This window comes from Phasianus colchicus, chromosome 9 (genome assembly GCF_987193195.1).
Source record: "Phasianus colchicus chromosome 9, bPhaCol1.hap1.1, whole genome shotgun sequence".
NCBI classification, from domain to species: Eukaryota; Metazoa; Chordata; class Aves; order Galliformes; family Phasianidae; genus Phasianus; species Phasianus colchicus.
In genome coordinates, this window is record NC_143444.1 from 27,716,158 (window position 1) to 27,742,086 (window position 25,929).

General features: G+C 41.2%; 3 protein-coding genes across 6 annotated transcripts; 1 reads left to right on the forward strand and 2 right to left on the reverse strand.

Moving 5' to 3' along the window:
* Positions 1-635: 635 nt before the first annotated feature.
* On the reverse strand, positions 636-15,977 carry NDC1 (NDC1 transmembrane nucleoporin). Of its 2 annotated transcripts, XM_031602833.2 has the most exons (18): positions 15,798-15,977; positions 15,602-15,722; positions 15,373-15,474; positions 14,808-14,982; positions 14,202-14,340; positions 13,356-13,464; positions 11,914-11,965; positions 11,172-11,304; positions 9,934-10,026; positions 8,767-8,848; positions 7,730-7,885; positions 6,396-6,650; positions 6,148-6,266; positions 5,847-5,897; positions 4,310-4,373; positions 3,091-3,191; positions 1,974-2,134; positions 636-896 (listed from the first exon to the last, which is right to left on the reverse strand). In XM_031602833.2, exons 1-18 carry the CDS (start codon positions 15,840-15,842, stop codon positions 833-835), a joined length of 2,022 nt encoding a protein of 673 aa, XP_031458693.2. In that variant the 5' UTR covers positions 15,843-15,977; the 3' UTR covers positions 636-832. The 2 variants fall into 2 exon arrangements, with proteins under 2 accessions (XP_031458693.2, XP_090002823.1); XM_090146697.1 differs by having other exon boundaries at positions 15,602-15,977.
* Positions 15,978-16,065: 88 nt separating this feature from the next.
* On the reverse strand, positions 16,066-20,892 carry YIPF1 (Yip1 domain family member 1). Of its 2 annotated transcripts, none has more exons than XM_031602859.2 (10): positions 20,710-20,892; positions 20,434-20,508; positions 19,984-20,117; positions 19,324-19,404; positions 19,128-19,215; positions 18,888-19,004; positions 18,153-18,319; positions 17,598-17,780; positions 16,564-16,658; positions 16,066-16,256 (listed from the first exon to the last, which is right to left on the reverse strand). In XM_031602859.2, the coding sequence occupies exons 2-9, from the start codon at positions 20,462-20,464 to the stop codon at positions 16,569-16,571; spliced, it is 891 nt and encodes a 296-aa protein (XP_031458719.1). In that variant the 5' UTR covers positions 20,465-20,508; positions 20,710-20,892; the 3' UTR covers positions 16,066-16,256; positions 16,564-16,568. The 2 variants fall into 2 exon arrangements, with proteins under 2 accessions (XP_031458719.1, XP_031458702.1); XM_031602842.2 differs by having other exon boundaries at positions 19,984-20,147; positions 20,710-20,880.
* A 354-nt stretch (positions 20,893-21,246) lies between these two features.
* Positions 21,247-25,654, forward strand: DIO1 (iodothyronine deiodinase 1). 2 transcript variants are annotated; one of them, XM_031602889.2, is made up of 4 exons: positions 21,247-21,793; positions 23,390-23,533; positions 24,505-24,704; positions 25,186-25,654. In XM_031602889.2, exons 1-4 carry the CDS (start codon positions 21,463-21,465, stop codon positions 25,249-25,251), a joined length of 741 nt encoding a protein of 246 aa, XP_031458749.2. In that variant the 5' UTR covers positions 21,247-21,462; the 3' UTR covers positions 25,252-25,654. The 2 variants fall into 2 exon arrangements, with proteins under 2 accessions (XP_031458749.2, XP_090002825.1); XM_090146699.1 differs by having other exon boundaries at positions 24,505-25,654.
* The last annotated feature ends 275 nt before the right edge of the window (positions 25,655-25,929 follow it).

The window sequence follows — 25,929 nt, forward strand, 5'->3', positions numbered from 1 at the left end:
ACAGGTCTGCTTGCAAATAAAGGGTTCAAAAGATGCTTTTAAAAAAGTCACTTTTCATCAGAAGCTACCAATAATTACATTACCTTCAAAAAGGTGGATATATTGCAAAGACCCTTCATATCCACCTTAACAGAAAGCTGCTGATCCAATCTTTCATGCACAATATCACTACCTGCAGTTTTTAACCAAATACAGTAATGCTTCCTGTATGTTTCTGTATAGATCAGAACTTGTTTCCCAGGTCACCCTGAAGACAATAAAATCCATGCTGATAATTTCAAGTAGTATTTTGTCTTACCAATAACTTTCTACATACCCATTTTGCTCAGAAGGAACATTTCCATCCTACAGGAGAGTAGCATGTTTTATTCCTTGGCACATCTGTTTCTTGTTCTTAAAGTACACACTTCATCTGAGCTGAAAGTGTTAGCAGCTAAATTTATGAAACACTCAGGGACATTAAGTATCTATGTAAATCTCCACTCAGCCCTTCATCAGGAAAAGCAGGGAAAGAATATATGAGGGAAAAACAGTGAAGAATCTAAATGGGAGAGTAAGTCGGATAATCTCAAATGTCACAGTCTTACAAGAACTGACACTTTCTCAAATGTAAGTGATATTAAAGGAAGGCAAGATGAGTTTTAAGACATTTTATTATACAAAAGATGAACTCTTCTGAAACTGGAAGAGATTTTCTACAATTGTAAGAGTTTCATTCTGCAACTTGTGCTTCCACATGTTTTTTCAACAATACAAGATTAAAAAAAGGCTCAGTAGTCCCACTTTCTTCTTACCAGAAGCACCAAATTGTAGCTGCATCAAAATCTGATATTTATTCTTTATATTCCAAGAACTGCTGAAGTCTTTTCTTATGTTCTGTGGAGACTTGCACTGCACTAAAAACAAACACAGAACATAAGTTTTTACATTAAATGTAGTACACCACAATATAAAACCTCATGCCAAAACTAAGTGCACGCTGAAATAAACATCTACACTCAATTTGAAATTTAGAAAACCCAGCTGTACGAAAGCCTAGGTTCCAAGAAAAACACACAGAAAAGTAGGTATTAATCCTTAAAAATATCAATTCCTCAACAGCTTCCACTACTAAAAGACAGTTATCCCTAGAAAGCTCATCTGTTTCTTTACCCGTTTAATCATAGCATCATAGAACACTGTGAGTTGGAAGGGACTCACAAGGATCTACCAGTCCAACTTCTGGCAGCACAGACAACAATCTAAAATACTAAACCCTATGCCTGACAACACTGTCCAAATGCTTGCTGAACTCCGGCAGCTTGGTGCCATGACCTCTGCCTCTGGGAGCGAGCTCCAGCACCCAGCCACCCTCTCAGTTAAGGTTTTTCCTAACATCCCATCTGAATGATCCCTGATACAGCTTCATGAGTAGCTGTTATTCTTGCAAAGTTGACTTAAATATGAAAGAATCTCAAAATGATTTATCCTGTATATATAGCATTTCCAAACTGAGCAACATTTCATCCCGCAGAGAGAGATGGGCAGAGATGGGCAGACAGTGAAGAAAGTTTCAGCTCCACACATTCAGACACCAAGTATAGAAGTGACAGCAGCTGAGAGTCAGTCGTCAGACAAGCAAGAAGCATTTAGGAAGGCTGCCCAAGATTCTCTTCCCACTAAACAGATAGTTATCTCTTGTCAATTTACTTTTCAGCAGTTAAGATTTAATTATTGAGTGATATTCATGGACCACTTTAAAGTTCATTAAAAAATCCACTGAGGACCTAGAATTCTTTGAGTAAGTTTCTAGCAGGGACCATATACACACACAAAAATTTTGTAAGGTTCAACAAATTAAAGAAAACAGTAAGATGTCATATTAGAATAATGTCCCAAAGGGATTTTTGCAGAAATGTCCATTTTCATAGTTCCTGCAGTAACATTTAATTTCAAAATCTAGCAAGTGAGAAATCGTGAAGAAAAGTTCTTACTTTAAGTGTTCTCCAAAGACAGTGGTTATCCGGTACAGAGCTGTTTTCAAGGATGCTCTCAGTGCAAATCGTAGTGTTTTGTAGGATGTGTCCACCAGGCTTCCTGAACTCCTGGGAGGTTTGCTAGAAACATGAGGCAGTTTGAAGTGTCTGTCTACAACCTAATGGAGAAAAATAAAAAAAAAATAGATGACCTCACTCTGTCTGCTCAGTTACTTTATAGTAGAACTAGCAAAATATTTATTAAATAAAGCTAAGTAAAGAAAAAATTCTGACACCACCAAGACACAAAAATGTATTGGAAACCAAAGTTGACCTCACATTTCCAGGCCATTGATATCAGCACAATATCAAGATCTATGAAATAAGATTCTCCGGTATTAAGTCTAAATGTTAAGCACAGCAGTACAAAACCAATTCTGCAGTACAAAACCAATTCTGTTTTGTGTTGTATCTTGCTCCCTTCAGAAACATGGGAGGTGCTCCCTGCTCCTTCCCCCAGTACCTCTTCTTGGAATAAACGACTTACACTGAGAAGCTTTAATAACCTCAAAATCCTTTCCAAGAATCTCCATTAAGGAAGTGTAAAAATGATTGTATCAAAAAGACACGCGTATTTAAAAAAAAAAAAGATTTGTTTCCAAAGCTATGCATTTCCAAACATCAACAATTGGAGAGTTTGAGTAATGCCTTAGCATTGCTTTGTGATCTTATCTGTAGTGGTTTGCAAAGCCTCCAAGTGCTGCAGATTGCATGAAGAATTTTGTACAGCCAATTGAAAATAAAGTCCTAACTAAGCTTAAGATGTAGGATATTTGATGCATCCCTGAAACAAGATGTTTAATTAAAAAAGTACCACATGCTCGATTAAATATTTCAATAAAAATGCACTTCCTGCTTCTACATATTAAAGATCTAACAAGGCTTTTATCCAGCTGTTCCATAATGAACACAGTAGCAACTGGTTGTTTCGTTTAGATTAACTGAAGATGAGAAGCTATTTACAGCAGTGACAACTTCAATGTTACGACTGGTCAGCACTGCTAAAACACAAAGCTAACAAAACTCCTCCTCTCATAAAGTTGTTCGGTGCTAAGGAAAAGTTCATGGTTTTCACCTCCTGAAGGGTCAGTAAAGTATTCAGGATAGCTGGCAGCGTAGTTTGAACAACTCCAAATTGGTCTTCAGTGAAGGAGGCTGCTACCAAATGAGACAGACCTTTTGGGGAAAAAAAAAGTTTGCTATAATTACAGAATTCTCAACTTGTGATGCATTAACAAAGACTACATTTTTCCTGAAGATTCTACTAGCGTGGTGGAATTCTTAGGACTTTCTGCAGCCAGATGACCATTACCTCACCTTTGGCTTGCTACAGGGCTAAATCAGTCACTCATCTGACTGCTGCACAATAGCTTAAGGTTAATGATAGGGGAAGAGAGATTACATAAAATATTTAAAAGAGGACTGGCTCCCTTTCCGCTCCTCTGATCAGAACTGTACCTGACATCAACCAAAAGACAAGTGCTATTTCACAATCCTAGTCATGCAGAAACATTTCCAGATTATTTAAATTTTTGTTCAGCTTATACAAGAACTTTACTACTCTAGAGAGAAAATTGGATTTAGCTTTTAAACCCTTCTCAGTTTATAATATTAAAAGCACTGCAGCCTAGCTCACCAACAAATGTTAAAACACAAATAATACTTCCTGCTCTTCTTCAAAACCATATTTATGATCCCCATCTCCTGACTGTATTTCTTGGCTCGTCACCTTTGATCTGACACAACCTGTCTCATCAGTCCATAAAACATCTAACCTAGGAGGAAGACTGATTTTTGCACATTGAAATCCAGTAAAGGATTCTAAAAACACTGGTATTTGCTCTTCACATTGAGATAAACAATCAAGAAAATCCTGTTGTGTAACCACGTGCTCATTGTTTTTTTTTTAATCTCTCTGGACCACTTCTTCCAAATTATTTGTTAACTTACTACTTGAATGTCTGCCTGCCTGCCTCCACACCCCCAGCTAATAAAGAAAGACACATCAGGAAGAAAACCAGCTGTAAAAAGAATTTCTTACTGAAAGAAAACATGAAGGTAATGAATGGGTTAATGTGGGAGAAAAGCAACAGAAATCAAATCCAGGAATCACCACCCCCATGGAACAAACTAAAAAACTGTGCATGGGATTTCAAAATTGGGAAGTGAATGAGATCTTTATTCATGTTATAGAAAAGCAGTTGTATTTTTATCAAAAAAGATTCAAAGTTTTCACAGCTTTTGTAGTTCCACGAACCATAGGAGCAGAAAAGCTAGGAACAGAAATTGCTTACCTTCCAATGCCCAAATGTGCATCTGGGCATCAGAGAAAACAGCTTGGATGGAGGCTTCCGGATGCTGAGAAGAAATCAAAGCATTCTAAGCACACAACCTAAAAGTATCACCAAAACTGCAGGTTTCAATTAAATAATACACATTTCATAAGTTCACATGACTCTCTTCTCAGAAAAGGCAAGGCTGACAAATTTCAGGAAATGTCCAGAAAAATCTGTAGGAGCTGCCCACAAAGTTCTAGCTAGAAGTGAAAATTCCAAGAGAGAAAGTATATTTGCTAGCTAGTTTTCAAGGGCTAAATAGACAATGTAATCTCTCCATTCCTATATCATGACCTTGTTTGACTCAGCCTCCATTCTAGTCTAGCTGACCAGAAAAGACTGCTATACATGTGAGAATTATTCACACACACAGAAGAGATGCTGCATACAAAAATGAGTGAAACCTATAACAACAAAGATCTACAGTAGAGGAGATTTGTTCTGTAAAGCTTAATTAAGCTGTTGTTCAATTTTGTTAAGAGAAGAACTCAACTGGTTTTTTTTGTGCAAAAACTAAGGTAATCTAAACACTTATACTACTGAAACATTTTACAACTGAAAGGCAGTAGTAAAATTAGTACCAATGTTTCAGAAGGAGAAATTCCCAAAAATCCAGCTACCTTTTTTCCCCACAAAGGAAAAATATTAAGCATTCACTTGGTACACTAGCCTGACAAAGTACCATTAACTGAATTCTAGCCTTAACTAGAGGCTATATCATCTAGCAGTTAGTGTACTGAGATAATTACATTTTTACATTCTCAGTTGTGTTTTATTATGATACTTCAAGCAAAATGCTGCTTATAAACAGCCTAGCTTTATTTTTTTAATACAGGCAATAGGATAGTCCTGCTTTAAATATCACAATAAAAACAGCACTGTACTTACAATTAGATTAGAAAAAAGAACTTCTGAATCACAGAACTGCAGGGGTTGGAAGGGACCTCAAGAGACTGAGTCCAACCCCCCTGCTAAAGCAGGTACCCTACCACAGCTCACACAGGCAGGTGTCCAGCCAGGTCTTAAGTATCTCCACATAAGGAGACTCTACACTCTCACTGGGCAGCCTGTTCCAGTGCTGCACCACTCTTACTATAAAGAAGTTATTCCACAAGTATGGAGCTTCCTACATTCAAATTTTAGGCTGTTATTCTATGTCCCATTGTGCACCACCGAGAAGAATCTGTCTTATCCACTCGCTTCCCATTTCCCTTCAGGTATTAATAAACATTTATCTTTTCCCCTGGCTGAACAGACCCATGCTGCTCAGTCTCTCCTCATAAGCAGATGCTCCAGGCCCTTTGTCATCTTCGTGGCCGTCCACTGGACTCTTTCAAAAAGATCCCTGTCTTTTTTAAGATGGGGAGCCCAGAGCTGGACACAGTATTCTAAATAATTACCATATGTAAAAGACACACATTGCAACAGCAGATCTCACATGTTCATGCATTTTCTAGACCATGCTGCTCACTCCCGAACATATGATCACGATTACCTTGCTGAAGAAATACATTATCAGCACTCGTCTTGATAAGAAGTTTTTTATCTGAAAAGAAACAGAAGATGAAAAACACAGTATTTATCAGAAGGCAAGCAAAGTTAAGCCTCCTCACCTCTACCATCTTTTCACAGTGCAAAGGAATTGAGTGTGAGGTGGAATATGTTTCATTAAGTCACGTAAGCTAATTGAAGAAGGAAGTATTCCTTTTAAAAAAAATAACGAAGAGTTCTTTCAGGAGAGAGAACACTTAAGCTGTATTGGCTGTAATCTATCTGTGCTGCAACTTTTACTCTACCTGTTCTTGCTTGTTCTGGAGCCATGTGTAAATAAAACTTGGCTGCACTGCCTCACTGCCAACTCTTGCAACAGAGAGCACTGGGAAGGATTCATGGTGGGAACCATTCATTTGCAGACCTACAAGAGAAATGCAGTCTCTTCAGAAAACAGGTTTCTGTCACTTTTCCTCTCACGCATATAGATCTCTAATGGCATCTACATCTATGACTACGAGGATAAAAACAAGTGCAGTAGAAAAGTCTTTACCTGAACCTGATGTCCACAGCTTTGGTCCCCTTCGCACAATGAGAGGACTTTGGACTTTTCCATGCCAAGGAGAGCTTAAATCCAGAATTCCCGCCTTGCAATTTAAAGCAGGTGAACTGAAAGGTGAACCAATATCAGACCCAGGCGATGCCTTTAAAGGCACTGAGGATGATTTAACCAGGGAAGACATGGCAGCTCTGGGAATAACATTAGACCTCTGTAACTGGAAAGGGATATCTTCTGCCCCCGCAGCTCCTAACAACAGAAATACACTGCTCGTAAACAAACATGATGTCAAGACATGGGTTTGTTATTGGATTGCTACTTCAACAACTTTTGTATTATCAAGAGTTTTCATTAACAGACATTGCTTCCACCTTGATCTTAGAAAGAAGTGCACAGCAAACTGAGCACGGAGTTTTTAAAAGTTCTTCCCACTGGCTCTCAAACTGATGATGGATTTCCTGAACCTCTCCTTCTGCTAACTAGCATTAAAATGCATTGGACGTATCATTGTAAAGCATGCATTTAGTATTCCTACTAATAGGAATAGTACTAATACTAGAAAACAAGGGTACTTAAGGACAGTTCCTAAATAAGAACAGCACTTCTTTCTGATTGGTGTGAAACACGTCATCCACAAATTCCAAGGGAGCAGCAACAGCACGAGAAGAAATTCACCTCTGACATACCAACTATCCCCTGCTGTTCCCTGGACAGGAGTATGCTTGTGTCCCAGGCACTGACTGCTAAGAGATTCAGTTACCTGCCAGCCCTTGTACATACATAGCTCTGCTGCCACAAATGATGCCTAAGTCCAGCATCTGAAACACCTGAAATGCGTGCTGGCCGCATGCAGCTCAAGACTCAAACCAGTTGTTCTTCTTCTACCACGATACTCAGCGAACCACATAAACGTGTTCAAAGTCCTTATAACAACAAAAAACTAATTTTGTCATCTTAAGGTAACCAAAAGAACAGCTACACCATGTTACAAAGCATCTCCTGGCAGGTCTTATAGTTCTTAGATTCACTCATATTCTAATAGTAACTAATAATTAGACTTTCTTAATTCATGCAAGTGTGGAAGACCATACTGCATCAAATATAACATCAAACAAAGTAAATAAAGTAAGCACACTCTTTTGAAGCTTTCCATTTGTTTTGGGGATTGAAATGAAACAGGGGTGGCACTTCCTTTTTTAAATGTTTCCATTTATTTGCAGAACCCTTTCAATTCATTTTTCTATACAACTTACTTCAGATTACATAGGTGTATTAGTCTATTGGCATTCTCATGCTTTACAAAGCATTAGGAGCATTTCCTCACATACCTGGAGTCTGCGAAGATACTTTCATCTCTCCCACTTGCTGCTTTGCTCTCCCATTTGCTGCTGCAGCTTCCTGCTGTGCAATCAACCTCTGGGTCAGATCAGTCAGAAGACTCAAACACTCCCTTGATATCGCAGTCCAGTTGTGTGGGTGCCCACCTAGGAGCATCCACATAAAAGGGAAATACAGTAGGTATGTTTGATCTCCACAGTATCCTCATATCTATTCTAACAGTGCACATTTGCTCTCAGCAAAAAGCTTCAAAGACCGTAGCACCATTCCATTTGTAAAAAGCCACAGTGCGTTTTTACTGTAGCAGTTTATTTATATTGAAAAGAAGATGAAAACATGGACAGACTCCATCCTACTGTCGATTAATAACTCCACAAGACTTCAGTGAAACCCATTAAGCAAGTGGGAAACGAGCTGCTTGGTCCATCAGATTTGAAATTAACCGAACAACTAAAATGAATAAAGTAACATCAATGGTAATGGGAAACGCTTTAGAAGTTGTGCAAACATTAGAAATCCCAATGACGAGCAACAAAGTTTTTGAACGTTTCTAGGCAGACTCAGCTGCCCTTCTCTGCCATATCTTCATATATAGCAAGAGGCTTGTATACTAAATGAAATCGTGGCCTTTCTTTGCTTTCACAATTCCAGTGGTGACCCACTGTTCATGCTCAGTTTAATCTCACATCTGAACACTGGGCTTACATACACTTGTTAGATTATTGTTTGGGTTATTTGATAGGTGATGTCACAACGACCTTGTTTCAATAGTTTAAGACCTGTGTTTCCTCACAGTTGTCATTTTAATCAAACAACAGGACTGGTATTTATTGAGTAAATGAAACAATGTGAATACAGAGAACTAAACATCCTTTCAGAAAAGGCACCGCAGGGACATTTTTACTTATGAGGCCTCATAGATTACATAGCATACATCACAGCAGTTAAAAAAAAAGACTTGTCAACACATTTGACAAACATTTAATTTAAAAAAAAAAAAAAAACAAGAATCAACCTGAGCTCTTACCTGGTTGGCTGAGGCTAAAGACCTCCTGACGTCGAACAGGAGAATACTGGGAAAGTAACATCAAGTCTTGTAAGGCTAAAAACTACAAGGAAAGGAAAGTGTTTTCACAGGTGCAAATTCCAAGGAGGTTCCTTCAAAACTGTTTTTATCCATAGAAATGCAATTCTAACAAAGACCAAGATTACACAGACTATGACAAGCCATGTGATGGGGGGAAAGAAAAGAAAAAAAAGAGGCAAAAGACTGCATGTAATCCCAGAACCAGTTTGGATAGAGCATCTGAGCAGAGCTTTGGAAAACTTTACTGATATATTCTTCCTTTGGAGCTAAAGAAAATCTAGGACTAGGATTTTTTTTATTCAATCTTAATAGCTAACAACTGAGAGAGAAAGAGCTCAAGTCTAGAGAACAAACTGTTTTTGCAAGCCAGAGCTCATCTGCAGTGTGCCAACAGCACAAAGCCTAATGCTGCTTTTTCACATGATTAAGTAATGAGTGTGGCAGACCAATGATAACCAGATTTCTCTCACTATGGAAGACCCAATTATAAATTAGACACTTCAGTCTGATTCATAATCTCAGCAGTTACTAACTGTGCTGTGATTGATTCTTCCTCACAGATCCTTTGATAACGTAACAGAGCTTACATTAGGTTGCAATTCATTTGAATCCCATTTTATCTCTAGCCTTATCAGAGATCTATATAATCATTAAACACAGATATTCCACGTGCTGGAGAACAATGTTGTCTATATTTACACAACACTTTTTATATGAGGTCTTTAATTCTTTATTATTATAAACAGTAAGTTCTACTGATGTCTAACACAGCCTCACCAAAAATCACTGTTTACCACAATGAAAAGAAAAGAAGGCGTTAATAACCCTTTATTTTAGCATCATTACAGACTAACATTATTATTGCAGACATACATCTCACCTTCACCTCCAAATGAGTCTATCCTCAGCCCAAAAGTAGTATAGCATGGTGAGCACCAGCAGATGTCACTACTAAACAAGTTTTCACCATTATGACTGCCTCTCAGTTCTGAGGCAGCTTTATAAAGAACTAGCAGCAGTTTCTCTAGCTGCCACACAGCAGATCACTGTTTGAGAATCAGTTTCCCAGCACACACCTAACTGGGAAGATTGCAGAAATCCAATTACCTTTATAATGAGCGGAGGGTTGCTGTTTAAGATTTTAGGCAGGCATTGATCTGTCTCCTCAGCAAAAGTTGGCTGAACAGGAAAGCGATGTGTCTAAAAATAAGTATCAGAAGTTGTGTTATACAGTGCAAAACACGAGAGAAAAAAAAGCTTAAGAAACACCATACCTGAGTCAGGAATTACGGACCACAAAAGCACATACCTAACTGCTCCAACTTACCACAAACTACCTTGAAATTTCTAACAGAAGCAACAACAAAACTAAACAAGCACACAACAAAGGCCACTCCTCACATTTAAAACCAAGGTCTTAGAAAACCCACCTACCTCTATCTTGAAATGCCCTCCATGTACCCATACAGCTGGGCAAGTCATATGTAGATAGATTACTATCGTAATGATAACTGGGAGAAAATCCTTTGACACCACAGCCAAAAATAAGAAATTTCAACAGCTATATCTGTCTTTTAAGATGTAACCAATTCAATGAAAAACCAAGTGAATCTTTTATGAAATAATGAAATATTTTAGAACTCTCCTCCTACACTGTTTTATTGATAAAATAAGAAAGTCTTAAAATATAAATAACTGCTTATACTGTTATCAAGTATTGCATATTTTTAATACTACGTTAACATGAATCAGTTTGGGCACAGACTTTGTCAGTTTATTTGTTCAGTGTCACTGAAGTCATATTACATATTATCACTTTTTCTCTTCCCCAGCTGCAAAACTGAAATTGATAATAGCAATTGCTGTCAAAGGTTAACAAAACAGCTGTGTGGAAGTGATGTAAGCTTAGAGGTTTTTCGCTGCCTTTTCCTTGTCACCCCCCCAGCACTCCCCACTTCCACCACCCCCATAACCACAGTCTCAGATTTATTCTAACGTGATTCATTATATATTCAAATGGTCTTTTTTTAGCCATAGTAATTTGTAACAGTGATTGAATGAAAATGCAAAAGTGTATTAATTCCCAAGGCTGCTTGAAGTCTATTTTAATACTGCAGCCTGAACTCTTATTAATGTGTCTCTTCTTTGGAGAATTTGGATGCCTTGTTGAAATCTGGCTTGCAGAATACTGACCACCTTTTGTTATCTTTGTTGATAAACTGGACTGAGATCTCATTTCTGGATATTACCTTCTCACATAACCAGCAGGTGCATGTCACAAGTTCTTGCTTTTGAAAAGAAAGCATTATCAGTGAAACACTTCAGCACTGTCACAGCATACCAACCTCTGTAGCATAGATCTTGAAGAACAACCACGCAATGTACCAGGTAACCAGGAGAAACACACCACATAACCAGGCATGGTAAAATAAGGACAGATCCAATAAGCCAGACAGTGTGTCAAGAGGATGCAATTTACTGCAAATAAATCAACCAAGAAAATAAAAGTATTTTTATTATGGAGAACATCTTTAGTAAGCTGCTTATTGTTGATTTTGTTGGTGGTTCTCAAGAAGTTCCATAAAGATGTTATGAGATCACATCTCTAATTTTCTATTAGAGGTGATTAGATGAAATTAAAATTAATGAAATTAAGGAAAAAGCCACATGAAACAAATGACTGTAATCACAACTTGAGTCAATTAGGGTATTAAAAGCTGCCATTTCTATATTTGAAGAGGAATCACAGTGATGTATAAAAATGAAAACATCCTAAAAACACAGAACTGGATAAAAAAATACAAGAGAGATCTGGAGAGAGTACCCTTTCAAATATTTCAGTTTTACAGGGATGAAGGCTATCAAAGAGGGTTTCTTACTGCCTAGCTACAAAAGCAGGCTCTTAGCAGGGGCTGCTGGCCTTCATGGGGTTTATTTCAGAAGCTTCCAATGCTCCCCATGTTCTGGGGGAGGTGAAGAACAGAGCCCTACTATACACAAAGGACCAGTTGCTAAGCTGGACTACCTGAGCAAAGGCAGCCATTGGCAAGATTCTCCTCCAAATTTTCAGCATGATGTACTACCCACCTGTCTATACGAAGATCCATTGTGGTACTTATCCACATCTTTGGGATATAACCTAGGGAACAAGAAAATAAGCACAACACTGAAGGAAGTAAAACCCAGGCAAAGACGTACACAACAGGCCAACAAGAAGATTGAAGTAGAACGCATGTATAAAAGACAAAGAATGGCCTTGTAACACACATGCAAGAAAACAATCTGCCTTTGGGTTTTCTCTCTTCTGTTTCTTAAAAAATAGGAAGGAGAGAATGGAAAAAAAGGTGCCAGGACAACAACTACACAGTGAGAGATGTTGCTCTTGAGTTTTATCACTAGCTTCTCAGCATTGGAATACTTGTATTTCTTCTCTATCAAAAGAGTTAATAATAATTTGATATTCATTTTCACCACAGCTCAGACAGCAACAGAGTACTTTTACAGATATAGAAGAAACCAGTCTTGAAGCAGTTACCCCACTGGAAAATGCTCTAGCATACTTTTACATCATTTAGAAGTATAACTACAACCCTAACATAAAAGAAACCTCACTGTATTTCATCCAGTCCAACCCAGTTGTGCCCATCAGCAGAATTTATCATTATCATTTTAAGGATTAAACCTTGATTCTCTTAGAAGGGAGGCAAGCTGCATTTTTCTCCCCGGTTTTCTCCAAATAACATAAACTGCACTTGGGAGTAAAGCCAAAGTGCTTTGTTTTGCTTAGAAATAGTAAGGAATAGTGGATCTACGTACACAGAAGTTGTACCTGCTGCCAATGTTTCAGGTTCTGCTCTGAGACTATTCCCAATACCAGACAATGGAAGGAGTAAGCCAGGCATAGCAACATTTACCCATGTGACAAAAAAACTGAGTTAAAATATATATAAGTTACAAATAAAAACAAAATTCTTCAATTATACTTTGTTTCCAGGCTCAGAGTATTTTTACACAGATCAGAATGGACTGCATTGCCAGCTGGTTAGAGCTTGGTAGCTCCTCTTACATGCAAGTTACTTCACAGCTGCCAGCAGTGGAATTTCCTTCCAAGAAGAGAACACCAGAAACAAACCTCTGGAGGAGGATCAGTGTTTTGGCACAGTGTCCAAAAACACAGGCTTCAGGTTAGAAAACTATTGTTCCCAGTTGTCTTCTTAGAAAATTGTAATGTTCTTACTCATGTAATGTTACCAACTGGGTGAGCAATTCCTCTGTAAGGTGTTAACCTCTTTGGAAAAAGAGACATTTCTCACATGCTAACTAAAATTCTGTAAGGCTTTAAGAATTAATACCAGCATGCAAACTGTGCGCATTCTCACTATTCTAGAGAGACATTACTTGTCTTTATTTGTTTAAATAAGCCCACACACCTTCAGCAAGCAATTTGACAGGCTGAAAAAATAGCGTAAATTCCCTGCCTAAAATAAAGGAATTCAAAATACAGAAACTCCAACTTCACAAATCCTTACCAAAGAAGTAATACGCAACGCAGAAGTTTCTAACTGAGTACAGCGATTCCACACAACTGTGTTTAATGAGGAGAGGCAAAGATCTTCTGAAACGTAAGTACTTGTATTGCTAGAAACAAAAACAATAGTTTCGTATTCTGCATTCAGAACAAACTGGTGAAATAATTAAAAAAAATAAAAGCCTGCTTTAAAACCTGTAGCCTAAACAAATTAAAACTAATAAGGTGAACAGGATCTGCATTTCTGGGCTGCATTTCACACGTCAGCCCTCACTTTCTCTCTGCTAGATTTCTGCAGAACTGCTAGAGCCCCCTTCTAAAGGGATCAGTTCCACACTGAAGCACACAAATTAGCTCTGGATGCAGAGTTTAAGCTTAACTCACTGTATGCTCTTCAGACTTGAAAAAATCTGGTACTTTGTCACAACTGATAAATTTCTGTTTGTGTTTGAAAACAATTATCTAAAAGCCCTCAAAAAAAGCCCTGAAAAAAAGAATTTTCAGCCTTTAGGTAACCTTTGTTGCTAGTTCCTGATGTTAATAATCAATTCACGTATATTGCTACTTTCCTACAGTTCACCTCTTGCAATGGTCCACCTTAGCCAGCTCTGAATGGGCAACAGAGGGCCCTGAGCACTCTGCATCTCTGTGTCTGTTTGAGGGAGGCTGAGGAGCAAGAAGGAAGGTGAACATTTCTGGCACCAAAACATACACTCACTCAGCTTTAATCTACTGGTAAAAGCCAACTGACACCTGGTGCTGCCACATTCAAAGATACAAACGATCAAGGCTATTTTTTAATAATTGTTTTGCTAATCTTTCTGCTCAGATCTATAAAAGCACTTACCTGTATGATTGGAAATGGCAAATAATTCATATTGTTAATGAGATATAAGAGACTGTAACAGTATCCCATGAAAGCACCAGAAAGTAGAAAAAAGAGGTGGTATTCATTTAGGCACATCTGAGGAACAGCGTCATCGAGGCTAAAAGAGAGAACTTAATATTATTATTTTTTTTAAATCCAGCATTTGGAATTCAATGAGAAAGTTCACTTTTACTCTCCTGATCAGTACATGTGATGGTATCTCAGAAGTAATGGGAGTTGTACGTGCTTTCTGTACTTTATTCACGAGGATACTTCTGATATTTAGGAAGTAAGGCACACCCACCAGAGACTTTGTTCAAATGACAACCAACCCAGCAACTCTCCATCAACAATCCCAACAATCCAGTCATTCTGGGTTTCTGGCCCATTTATTTCCCCATGTATTATAATATTTCTCAGTTGGGGCATTTCCTAGCCTTTATTAAAAAATATCAACGCATACTTGCTCATTTTTTTGACAGCACTGAAATTTCAGTCTCTCACATAAAAAAAAAAAAGGCCATCAGGACATACTTTTACAACAGTTCTTTCCATAACTTATCCTTAACACACAGACATAATTACCTTTCTGAAATAGTGCAGGGCACAGCAAGAAATTGGAACCTGCCTTTTGTCATAACTGCAGCGCACCAAGCAACCAACATGCCCATTACAGCATGAGCAACTGAGTGGATAACTTGCTGAGGGTGAATTATTTTTCCTATCAGCGCTAATCGAGAGCACGGGATCGATGGCACAACTGTAAATAAAAGCCAAAAGTGAATTTTCATTTGCTAGCAATAGAACTCATTAAAAAAAAAAAAAAAAGCCATTGGCACCAAACTTTCAGCTGGAATCAGTCACCAGACACAGAAAGCAACTCAGAGGGACGGAGCTGTGAAGCATGCACACATCTGGGCTGCTTCTCCTGTTGCCATCTGAGTCCCTTTCTGACTCAAACCCACGATTTTCACACCTTTCCCTGCTCACTGCAGCGGTGATTAAATATAAATTGCTACCTCTATTTAAAAATACCTTTTATGTGCTGCCTACGTTAATTAAAAGCAAATTTTCAAGAGGTGAATACATCTCTCTCACACCCCCATCCGATTTATAACCGGTACCACAGCCAGTTCAGCATGCAACCCACCTGCATAGAACTCAGTGTTGAAGACGCTTATTACCAGAATCACCACAGACATCAGAAGGATGCAAAAGATGACATGTGAAGTACATAAATCATCGAAAGAATCTAAAGGAAGGAAAGAAACAATCAGCCCTCAGAAAACTGCAGTAACAAACAAGCCCGGCTAGGAAGACCCGCCGCTGAGGAAGCCTGAGGGAGAAGGCAGGCAGGCAGGGCAGGGCAGGGCACGTACCGGACAGCCAGCGCAGCGGGCGCAGGGGCTGAACGCCGCTGAGGAGAACGAAGGCCGCGGTGCAGACGGGCAGCAGCAGCACGGACCAGGCGACGGCGGCCGCCAGCCTCCAGCCCAGCACCTGAGGGAGAGGCGGCGTGAGGGGGAGGAGGGTGTGGGGAAGGGAGGGGATGTGGGAGGAAAGGGTCGCGCTCACCTGGCGGAGCAGGGCCCGCTGCCGGCCCGCCGCCGCCGCCTCCATGCCGGGCCCGGCGCCGTTCAAAGTCTCCGCCGCCCAACGGCCGCCTCCTTCACGCCGCTTCCGGCGCAGCACGGCGGGAAGCCCGGGGCAGCCAATAGGAAGCGCGCGACGCCGCTTTTCCCCGCCCACTCCCGACAGGAAGCGGCGCGGGCGCGCAACGCGGTGAGGACTGCGAGTCCCGGCATCCCCCGCGCGGCGCAGGCGGAGAAACGAGCGGCGCGCGGAGCTTTCACATCGCTTTATTCCGGCGCAACCGGACGGCAGGGAGACCGAACGGCACGTACGGCACCGGGCGCGGCCCCCGTGCCCAGACCAGCAGTCTGTGAGCTCGTGGGTGCCACAGGGCTTCTTCTGCACAAACGCGTCCCGTTCTTCAGTGAAAAAATAAAGCTACTGGTGGAGAAACAGCACGACCTGAAAGAGAGAAGCAGCTCCTGTGAGCTCACGGCTCCTCAGAAACTCTGGGCGTGCACGATTAGGCCTAACTCGTTGTTAAATAACTTCTTGTCTTTGTTTCTCAGTCTTTTACATTTTCATAGCCATCATTTAAAATTCCAGCTGGCAGGAATAGCAATAAATGGTATTTATACACAGACCCCGTTTGGCAGAGCTCGTGTGTTCAACCCTCAGCCACAGTAGCAAGGGAGATGTTTCAAGACGTGTGTTCCCTAATGACAGGATTACGTTTTTAGATGCTTAGATAAGAAATCTATAATCTTACCTTATTTACTTAACTTTTGTTATCAGCGTTGTTCCATTGTGAGCAGGGATAATAGGTGCAGGAAAATCCACTTCAGGAGCATCAAAAAAGTATGCCTAAATTATTGCAAAGGAGGAAAAAAACACCGTTTAGGAAGAAACAAATGGTTCTGTCTCATCTGCCCCCATTCACTCTTGCCACATCCATGAGCTGCAAGCACAGTATTGAAACAACAAATCTGAATCTTTCAGTTCTAAGAGTTTTTATCAGATTTGATATGGTCAGATAAAACGAGACTCCAAATTGGATTCTGCAGTATCACGGTCAACAGCTAAGGTGTTTGAAAAGACCAATACCAGACAGGGCAGCAGAAATTTACTCAACTGACTGCTGATTAAATGATTAGGCTCCATGCAACCTGTGGTAACAGGAGCTCCTGCTGTCATCAGAGTTGCATTTTACCCTCTATCTGCATGCTGAGCAAATCTATTTAGAGGCTGAAGTGGGGGGGTCATACCATACAGGTTTCAGTTCTAATTCCACTCAGTGCAATTAAAGGACAAAAAATAATTTAATTTATTGTTGTTATAGATTTCAGTAGCATTAAAGCCTTCTGATTTCATAATGTGAATTTACTAATCTCTAGCAAGTTTATGCTTTCACACATAGGACTCAGAAGCATGCAGTATATACTGAACGTTCAATAATTTTATGTGATTAATGAATATAGTACTTGTTGGAATAATCAGTGACTAGATACAACAAAGATTCATGTTGAATAGTGAATTAACTCCAGATAAAAAAATCTGTTTTCTGGGTAGTTTTGTGCTAAATATTCATTATTGAGTTTGCTACTTGCATTGTCAAAGTCCCATGGGCAATAAGTTCTGCTATTTGACATGATTAAAGGGTGTTTTTTTCACAAGTACTTCTTGTTTCTTGATTTAAAAAGATTTTCCTGCAGCATCCCTCCCTGTATTATACCATGCTTCAAGCCTCAGGTAATAACAAGCTACAGAGGCAGGTGGAAAAATAAAGAAATAAGAGTCCTCTACCAAGCAGCCAACAGACAGCAGGGCATGAAGCAGCACGATGGTCCCCACGGTTGCCAGCGCAATCCTGCGGTTGTCATCTCTGACAGCAGGCCAGAAGGTCATCACCAAAACAGAGCCCGAAAGGCACAGGGAAAAAATCATCAGGACCCAGCGCACCACTTTTTGTGGAATAATCCATAAGATCTGTCAGGGAGGAAAATGACTGTCAGCTGTGGGAAGCTGGGATTCGTTTATTTAATGCATTGTGTTCTCTGACATTTCATCACTTCCAGCCAATTTGCTCTCAAATTATCCCATGCCTCATTTGAAGAAAGAACAACAGCAGCCGCAGCAACAAGGAGCTGCTGCCCATGACAAGTTCGTGTTTCCCAAGTTCTGGGCACCTCCTCCTTGGCCTCCCCCTCACCAGAGCAGCCCAGGACGGTGCTGGCCAAGGAAACTTTATCCTCTGAGCCTGTGCATCAGCACTGCCCTCAACACATCCATCCACGCCTGCAGCCTGGGAGGGCACACCCCAATCCCCAACCTTGCCAGCAGCCTTTAGGCCATACATACCGCTGTGGGAATATAGACGAAAAGGGAGTAGCCATATACACACACTATCTCCAGGAAAGAGTAGGAGACAATGTTCATAACTTTACTGTTCCTCCACATCAGAAATCCCCAGAGAGCAAGGGGAACAAGCCAAGCGTATGCATAAATCGTTGTTGCTGCTATGGAGACTGTAAACATATCAGAAGATTTAAGGTTCTATTAGAACACTAGCCAGAATCAAATGTACAGAAGCATTAAGCCTGAAAACTTGAGAGTTTCCTTTGAAATTACTTTCAAAATGTAAAGCATTCGTTATTCATAAATTGAGAATTTTGCATTTATGTCCACTTTACACCCAGTACTTTTGCCAGCGTTTCAAGTTAATTAAAAAGTAAAGACTCCAGAAATGATTACTTTGCTGTTTTCAATTTATTACACTTGAGTATGAAATGCTGTCATTCTCAGTGTGAAGAGACAGAAAAAATTAAAAATAAATTAATTTAAAAAAGAAGTTCAGCTTTAGATATTGAAAAATAAGAACATTTGAGAATATAGACATGACTGTCAGATCCAAAACTATTCAAGTGACTTCAGTCACTTTCAGTGCTTATTTTGCCATCTCTTAAAAATTGACAGAATCAACCAACAAGACTACTAAATAAAAGCTACAGCCTGTTTTTGTGTTACTGCACTAGCACATTAAAAACAGACAACAACAACAACACACCCTCAAGACCATATCATATACTCACAAACCTTTTCTGAACTCGGGCACATAGCGGTACGTCGGCCTGCCCAGGTGGATGAAGAAATTTGAGAGATTGCCACTAACAGCAATGGCAAAGACAAGTGTAGCACATATCCAAAAGGGACCTTAAAAAGAAACACAATTTCACTAACAGCTCCTCTGCCCTCATAACTTCTTTAGGAAGAGCAAGTAGAATACAAACTCAAAACATTTAGCACAGAAGGGAACTTATCACACCTCATACCTACCATAGAGGTCGGGATTGCTGCGGACATACAGCCTTACAAAGTTCCTTCCTGGCACTGGGAAAACCGAACCCTTGATTCTGTCCAGGACCTATGAAAACACACAGGTTTGTCTGACCAAAAACGACAAAAGAAAAGATTCTTTATGGCTGGATATGACATGGTTCGAACGAGTTCTCCTTGAGAGTGAAGTGCTAACCTGGTAGGTGTCAACATCAAAGAACGTCTGGTAGTACTCAAACGTCCAGAAAGGGGCACTTTTCTTCTGTCCCGCAAGCAGCTGTATGGTGGGAAAAGCAACATGGAAAATGTTACAAACATGCCATTTATAAATCACTGGTTCATTTACACAATAATTAAATCACTTTTCTACCCAGGCAAAAAACAAAATTAACAGGGAAATACCTATTAGTGCTTTCTATGAACTACTTAACAGTTTTCCTTTCCTCCTCCAAACTTTGTTAGCAGCAGCTAGTGGTCTCCCTGCAAGCAGAACAGTGGTCTGGTGTTCTAAAGAGCAGAAAGATGCCACCTTTCAACACATTATTTATAACACGTTTTCCTCTATACCACAAGCACCTTTGTGCTGACTGACAGCTGCATCAGCAGAGCCTTCAGACAAACCCTGGGCATTTCAAAGCTCCCTGCTTTCCTGGGGGAGGCACCAACCTCACAGCAAAACTGGCAGAAACAAACACAGCGTTGTGATAGCAGAGAAGCCGAGTTTTAAAGCACTCAGCATTCATCCCTGCTGTCCTTTAGGAATACCTCAGCGTTGTCAGCTCCACCTGCGTGCTTGCTGATGGGGCACTGCTGATGGGGCACTGCTGATGGGGCACTGCTGATGGGAGAGCATTACCTCTGTTTTATCCGAGTCGTCGGTCCCCAGCAGTTCATCGTCCTCCTCTCTCCCCGGCTCCTGCCGACGGCTGTGCTGATTCTTATGGGCTTCTGCTGGCTCATCAATGCTTATCGTGGTGGCATCAGGATTTGCTGCAAGCAAATGAGCTGCATCGTCAAATTCTGCAAATAAGCATGTTACAGGAAAGGTGATGATTAGGTTACATTTAGACCCCCACACTTCCCAAGAAAGGATGCATCGACAGTCCAGACACCTGAAGCACAACCAAGTGTTTCTCAAAACCCAAACTGACACGTTCCAAACGCTTATTTAGTTAATGAAGCGTTCGCCCTCCTCTCCCACCGATCCGGTGTAACAGACCCGAACCAGGGAGCTGGAACGCAAAGCACGGAGCTGACGCACCTCTGGACAGCCGCCCTCCCGGCACCCACAGCCGCACAGCCTCACCTCGGAACTTCAGGTCGTCCACCGCCGCCATCCGCCCGCTCGGGCCGAGGAGCAGCTGCCGATGCCCGCACCCTCCTGGAAGCACAAGGCCCCGCCGGGCCGCTCAGCACCGCCGGGCACTCGCAGCACCGCTGACCGGGCCGCCGGCGCTGCCCCCGGTGTCGACTCTGCAGGCAGCGCCGACGGAGGCCACCGGCCGCCCCGCCTCGCCCCCAGGTCGCCCCGCCTCACCCGCTTCCCCCAGGGAGCCCCGCACCGCCCGACCCGGCCCCGCACCTTTGCTCCCCAACCGCTTGCCCAACCGCGGCCTTCGTCACCCTTAAAGACGCGGCAGGAACTGCGCCGCGACAGCCAATCAGCAGCTCCGCTGCTCGCTTCTCCCGCCCACCCGGCGGGCTAGGAAAGAACTCATTGGCGCAAAGCTCCGCGCCGGCCAATCGGAGGCGCTTCCTCTTCCGCCTCCGTCCGCCCCCTTAAAGGGACCGCGGCCCCAATTCCGGGTTGCCCGCCCCGGCGCTCTGAGCGCTGCAGGGACTGCGCCAGGAAAGGGTTAAGGGCTGCAGCGTCCGCGTATTAACTGCGTACGTACCTGCCCGTATAGGTTATAGAGCTACGAGAACGTAAATGTATGTTTCAGTGCATCATACAAAAATAAACATGACATATATGCACGTGCGTGCATATGTAATTTATACATCCTCCATGATCTAATTCTTACTTTTAACCGGGGAAAGCACCCCGATTCGTTAATGATGTACACAGCACACCTGTGAGCAGCTCATAACCACGCAGGCTCATCAGGAATCTCTGCGTTGCTGCCTTGCTGTGGATGGGGGCAGTGCAGCTGCGGGCTCCTCGCTCAGGCAGGCGCTGGAGCCCACTTAAACGTGAAGAACAGTTTGAGGCAAGGCAGAAATTCAGCCAAACACGTAGACATTTCTCCCCACCCCCTCAACTCCTTCCCATCTCACTACCTTTGCCCCCGCTGTCACGCTGTGGTCACTTTGAAGCAGCCAGACCTCTGGCACGATGTTCAGCACCAGGGTGCTACTACACAAACTCCTGATTCTTTTGCAGGTTACTCTGTCTGTTGTTGTTGGTAAAACCATGATGATACTGTTCCCCGACACCATGAAAAGATACATCCTAAAGCTGGGAGAAAAGAGCAGAATGAATCAGAACCCAAAGTTCAGCTACGAAAACTGGGGTCCGACTTTTTTCAGCTTCCAGTATTTGCTCTTTGTGCTGAAAGTGAAGTGGAGGAGGCTGGAGGACGAAGCCTATGAGGGACACCCTGCTCCCAACACACCGGTGGTGGCTCTAAATGGGGAGATCCGGCAGCTCTCGAGTTTCATGCGAGGTCAGTACATCATGCTTGTACCGGTTTGGGGTTGTGAAAAGGATATATGAGGACAAGAGGCTGCCGTGGGGTTAGGGACAAGCGATGAACGTACTGCATTTCTGCCTTCAAATGAATGCTGCTACCCTGGGCTGCTGTGCCACACACTCTCAGCTCTCTGCCTCTTGATCCCTTGAAGAAACCAGCTCATTGTCCCACATACAATATCCCTGCACGCCAATAAGCTCATAGAGATCTTGCAAAAGCCTGTCCCTACCTAGAAATCCTGAAAGCCAAGATAATTATTTCTTTTCGGAAGATAAGACTCAGAATCAGAACCATATGCAGTGAGTCACGACCGTTGGCTGGCATTGCCTGCACATACGGAAAGTCCCAGAAGCCAGGCTAAAGCCTAGAAAGCACAGGGTGTTTTTGCAGATTTAAAGGAGCTAGAAATTAAGCAGAAGTTGCTTTGTACTTTGTCCTCTGCCTCCCACTGAAATCTCTGTAGAACGTGAAATTAATCATTAAGCTGCAGCCTCTGTCTCTATGGGAGGGATTAAATCCTTCTCCAACTCTGCTTTTCTAATTTGTGTGTATATATAAAGAGAGACAGAGAAATAAAATAGTTGCAAGATAGAAATAGCAGTACATACACAGTACTTACAGACAGGCACCCTGTTTTTTAGCTTCTTTAAGATGCAAATCTATGCTAGCAGCAGCTTGTGAAGCTAAACTCAGCCAGAAGGAACATCTTGAACACACTTGAGATAATCTAGCATGACCACAGACTAAAAATCCTGCAAGTTCTCTTAAACTGAAGCCCTGCAATCAATTGAACAGATGCCAACAAATGTGGGTACGCATGTGCTAATTTGTAAGCAACTGCATAGATACTTCTGCTCCAGGTTTGGGTAGCATTAGTTTAACAAATATATAAGCAAAGTTCTGTTTGGACAGGAAATTGCAGAAATACATTGAAAGCATGCAAGCCTGTGATGCATGACTGAGAGGGCTGCAGCTTTCACTCAGCTCAGCTACAAATGACACCACCAAAAAAAAAAAATGTCCAGAAGGTTCATTAAGAGAATTCATAATTTGTTCTTAGACATCCATCTCTGAATCAGTGTCCTTCAAGAAATTTTCCAGATGATCACATTTAATGTTTTTTTAAATTCCTTCAATATGAAGGATGTCAAGGAGGCTGTGAGGTGCTACATCCTGTACATCCATTTTTGATCCCTAACCCATAAAGCTGGTAGCTTGAGAAACGGTTCTTGTGATGATAACACAAGGGAAGACATCTCTCTATAGGGTACATTCTGCTTTTGCTAGGTGTTACACAGGAAAGGATGCTCCCTGGTTAACCTCACCATTGGATCCTGCACCAGTCAGTGCCAGCTTAAGGAAAAGCAAGCATCCTTATCCCAGTTTTGTATAGAAACCTGGTGATACAGATGTTCTGCTATCAGTTTTAATGTCCTAGGAAGAAAAGTATGTGATAAGTGATTTTGTCACACAGGAAACACTGTGGCAGAGGTTCAACTCAGTGTATTTAGTTCTGTCCTTCCTCCCTCCATTGATGTAACCACAAAGTGTCCTATGTTTTTCTTCCAGATAACCGACCTTTAATCCTCAATTTTGGAAGCTGCACCTGACCTTCATTTATGTTAAAATTTGATGAGTTCAACAAACTTGTCAAAGATTTCAGCTCTATAGCAGATTTCCTTATCGTCTACATCGAAGAAGCTCACGCAGTAGGTACAGTGCAAACATCACCTGAGCACCTACCAAAACTTTTGATATATAACATTCCCTTTAGGAAAAAAAGTAATTTAGCAGACGAGGGAACTGCAAACAATCAAGAATCAAAGACGGTAACATTGAATCTAGGCACCAATTTTTGCCCTTGATTCCTCAAGGATTTTACTCACACATCTGACTTGAGGCGCTGCTGCTGAAGACACTCATCTCTGTAAAGCAAAGCATACAGTTAAAGCTGTGCAAAACTTCCTCCTGGTCTTAGTACAGCTCCTTTTGGGAAAAAAAAAACAAAGTGAATAGAGCATACACTGAGCTAAGACACCAGCAGAGATTGTTAGCCTATGGTTAAGGTGGTTTTCTAAGGTGTAACTTTTTTAACAATACATTATTTACAGTAGTTGAGATACAGACACCCAGTCATTAAAATGGTTTACATGTTTCTCCTTTCCTAGGATCTTGTATGCAAATATGTATTTTAATATTTCTGAAGAAGGAGGATGTGCCTTCTGCCCAATGTATTTATCCTAGATTGAAATTATTTTTTTCTTATAGGCTTAAAGAGTAAAGTCAAGCTGAATGAATGGTACTATTGCTAAATGAGCAGGAAGCAGCTAATATCATGACTTCTTATTTAAAACCCCCCTTCTCTGCAGCACTAATTTTGGCAAACTTTATCCAGATGAGCTATAGCTTCCATACCTGGTATCCTTCTAGGCTTACGTGGAAAAATTTCAGCTAAAATACACCTAGTATTTCTGAATCCAGGTCAAAGGGAAACACTGTTTAGAGTAAAGGAAAAAATACTTGGGATCACTTATTTTCAAAGCTGTACCATTCTCACACTCTAAGAAGGACTTCTCATTTCATAGCAAATTTTGTTGTCAGGAGTAAAGTGCAATACATGACACAGTACATCTCTACCTCAACACCTAAACTGCATTGCCAAATGCCTTTCTCATTTGTTTTAGATGGATGGGCCTTCAAAAACAATGTTGTTATTAAAAATCACAGAAGCCTTGAGGATCGAAAAACTGCAGCACAATTTCTTCAGCAGAAGAATCCCTTATGTCCAGTAGTTTTAGACACGATGGAAAACCTGAGCTGTTCCAAATATGCAGCACTGCCAGAAAGACTGTATATACTTCAAGCAGGGAATGTTATCTACAAGGTAAAAACCACCAGCAATAATGAGCACAACATATTGAGATCCTCAACTGTTAAAATAAGAGCGTTTTACATATTATTCAACAGTCAGTATTTCACTCTGTTTCATAGCTAGTCGTTTCACAATTCATTGTAAGCATAGGGAAAAAAAAGGACTTGCAGCAAAACCAGTCTGGGCCTTCACAATGTACATATTTGATGTACACCTCAGTCCTGCTCAAATATTTGTCTTGTGGCTTATTAGAAAACCTAGCTACATCTAAATGCAAGATCCAGGCACGCTCCCCAGCTCCAGGAGCCAGCCATGGGCCCTGTCCCAGTTACACAGCAGGGTGTGACTTGTGCACACACCATCCCCTCTGCAACGGCTGCCAAGCAAAGGAAGCCCAAGCACACCCACCCACCATTCTCATTTAACCACTGTGCTATAAAGACTTCTGCTCTGTGTATTTGAGCTTCACTGTCTAATTTTATTGCCTTTGCAGGGAGGAGTGGGGCCTTGGAATTACCACCCCCAGGAAATACGCACCGTTCTGGAAAAAATGAAATAGAAAAAGAAGAGGACATCAGAGTAAAGACTGTCTGGATATAAAAGCTCAATGGATAAGTTTTCATAGACCTAAGAGTTAAAAAACCAAAATCTCAAAATACTAGAAACAACTAGAAAGAGACTAACATACGTGCATTTAAAGACCATCCGTAATGTGGTTCATCATTCACGTGTCTGGAGATGTTCAGGTCTATCACAGCCACCTCAGCTACTGTGCTTACATCAGTCTTACTGTGTGCACCATGTGCAGTAATGAATACCAGCAGAGTCCACTGAGCTGTTATGACTGGATACCAACATCTACATTCCTACGGTGCAGGATGAACCTTAAGGGTAGTGTCATTTGCAAGAGCAAATTTCATGCAAAACAACTGATTTCACATTATTAAGTTTCTCTCTCTCTTGTATACAAACCATTTTTCTAAACGTTCAGTTTCACTCACTTTAGAAGGCTTCTGAATGAGACAATCTCTTGACATTTGTTTCTATAATATTTGTTATGACAGTCACAGCATAAAGCACAGACAGCTGTGACCTGATTTTATGAAATATTTTTAGAAACAAAGGATTGATCTCAGTTATTTAAACAAATAAACAAACAAACCTTTCAGACTGCCATGGTTCTCACTTGTTTTTTTCCTTCTGGCTATTTACAAGCATTAGTAGCTTCCATTCATCC

Bases quoted from the DNA above. Each gene is read 5' to 3' on its own strand.
- NDC1 (XM_090146697.1), bottom strand. From the start codon at position 15,842: ATGGAGGCGGCGGCGGCGGGCCGGCAGCGGGCCCTGCTCCGCCAGGTG. The intron at 8,849-9,933 runs GTAATTGGATTT...CTTTCCTTGTAG, and splicing joins ACCCTCCGCTCATTATAAAG to TTTTTAGCCTTACAAGACTT. The intron at 6,651-7,729 runs GTATGTGAGGAA...TTCTGTTGTTAG, and splicing joins AGTATCTTCGCAGACTCCAG to GAGCTGCGGGGGCAGAAGAT.
- YIPF1 (XM_031602842.2), bottom strand. From the start codon at position 20,464: ATGGCGGCGGTGGACGACCTGAAGTTCCGAG. The intron at 20,148-20,433 runs GTGAGGCTGTGC...GCTTATTTGCAG, and splicing joins GGACGACCTGAAGTTCCGAG to AATTTGACGATGCAGCTCAT. The intron at 18,320-18,887 runs GTTTGTGAGTAT...ATATGTTTACAG, and splicing joins TGTGCCCGAGTTCAGAAAAG to TCTCCATAGCAGCAACAACG.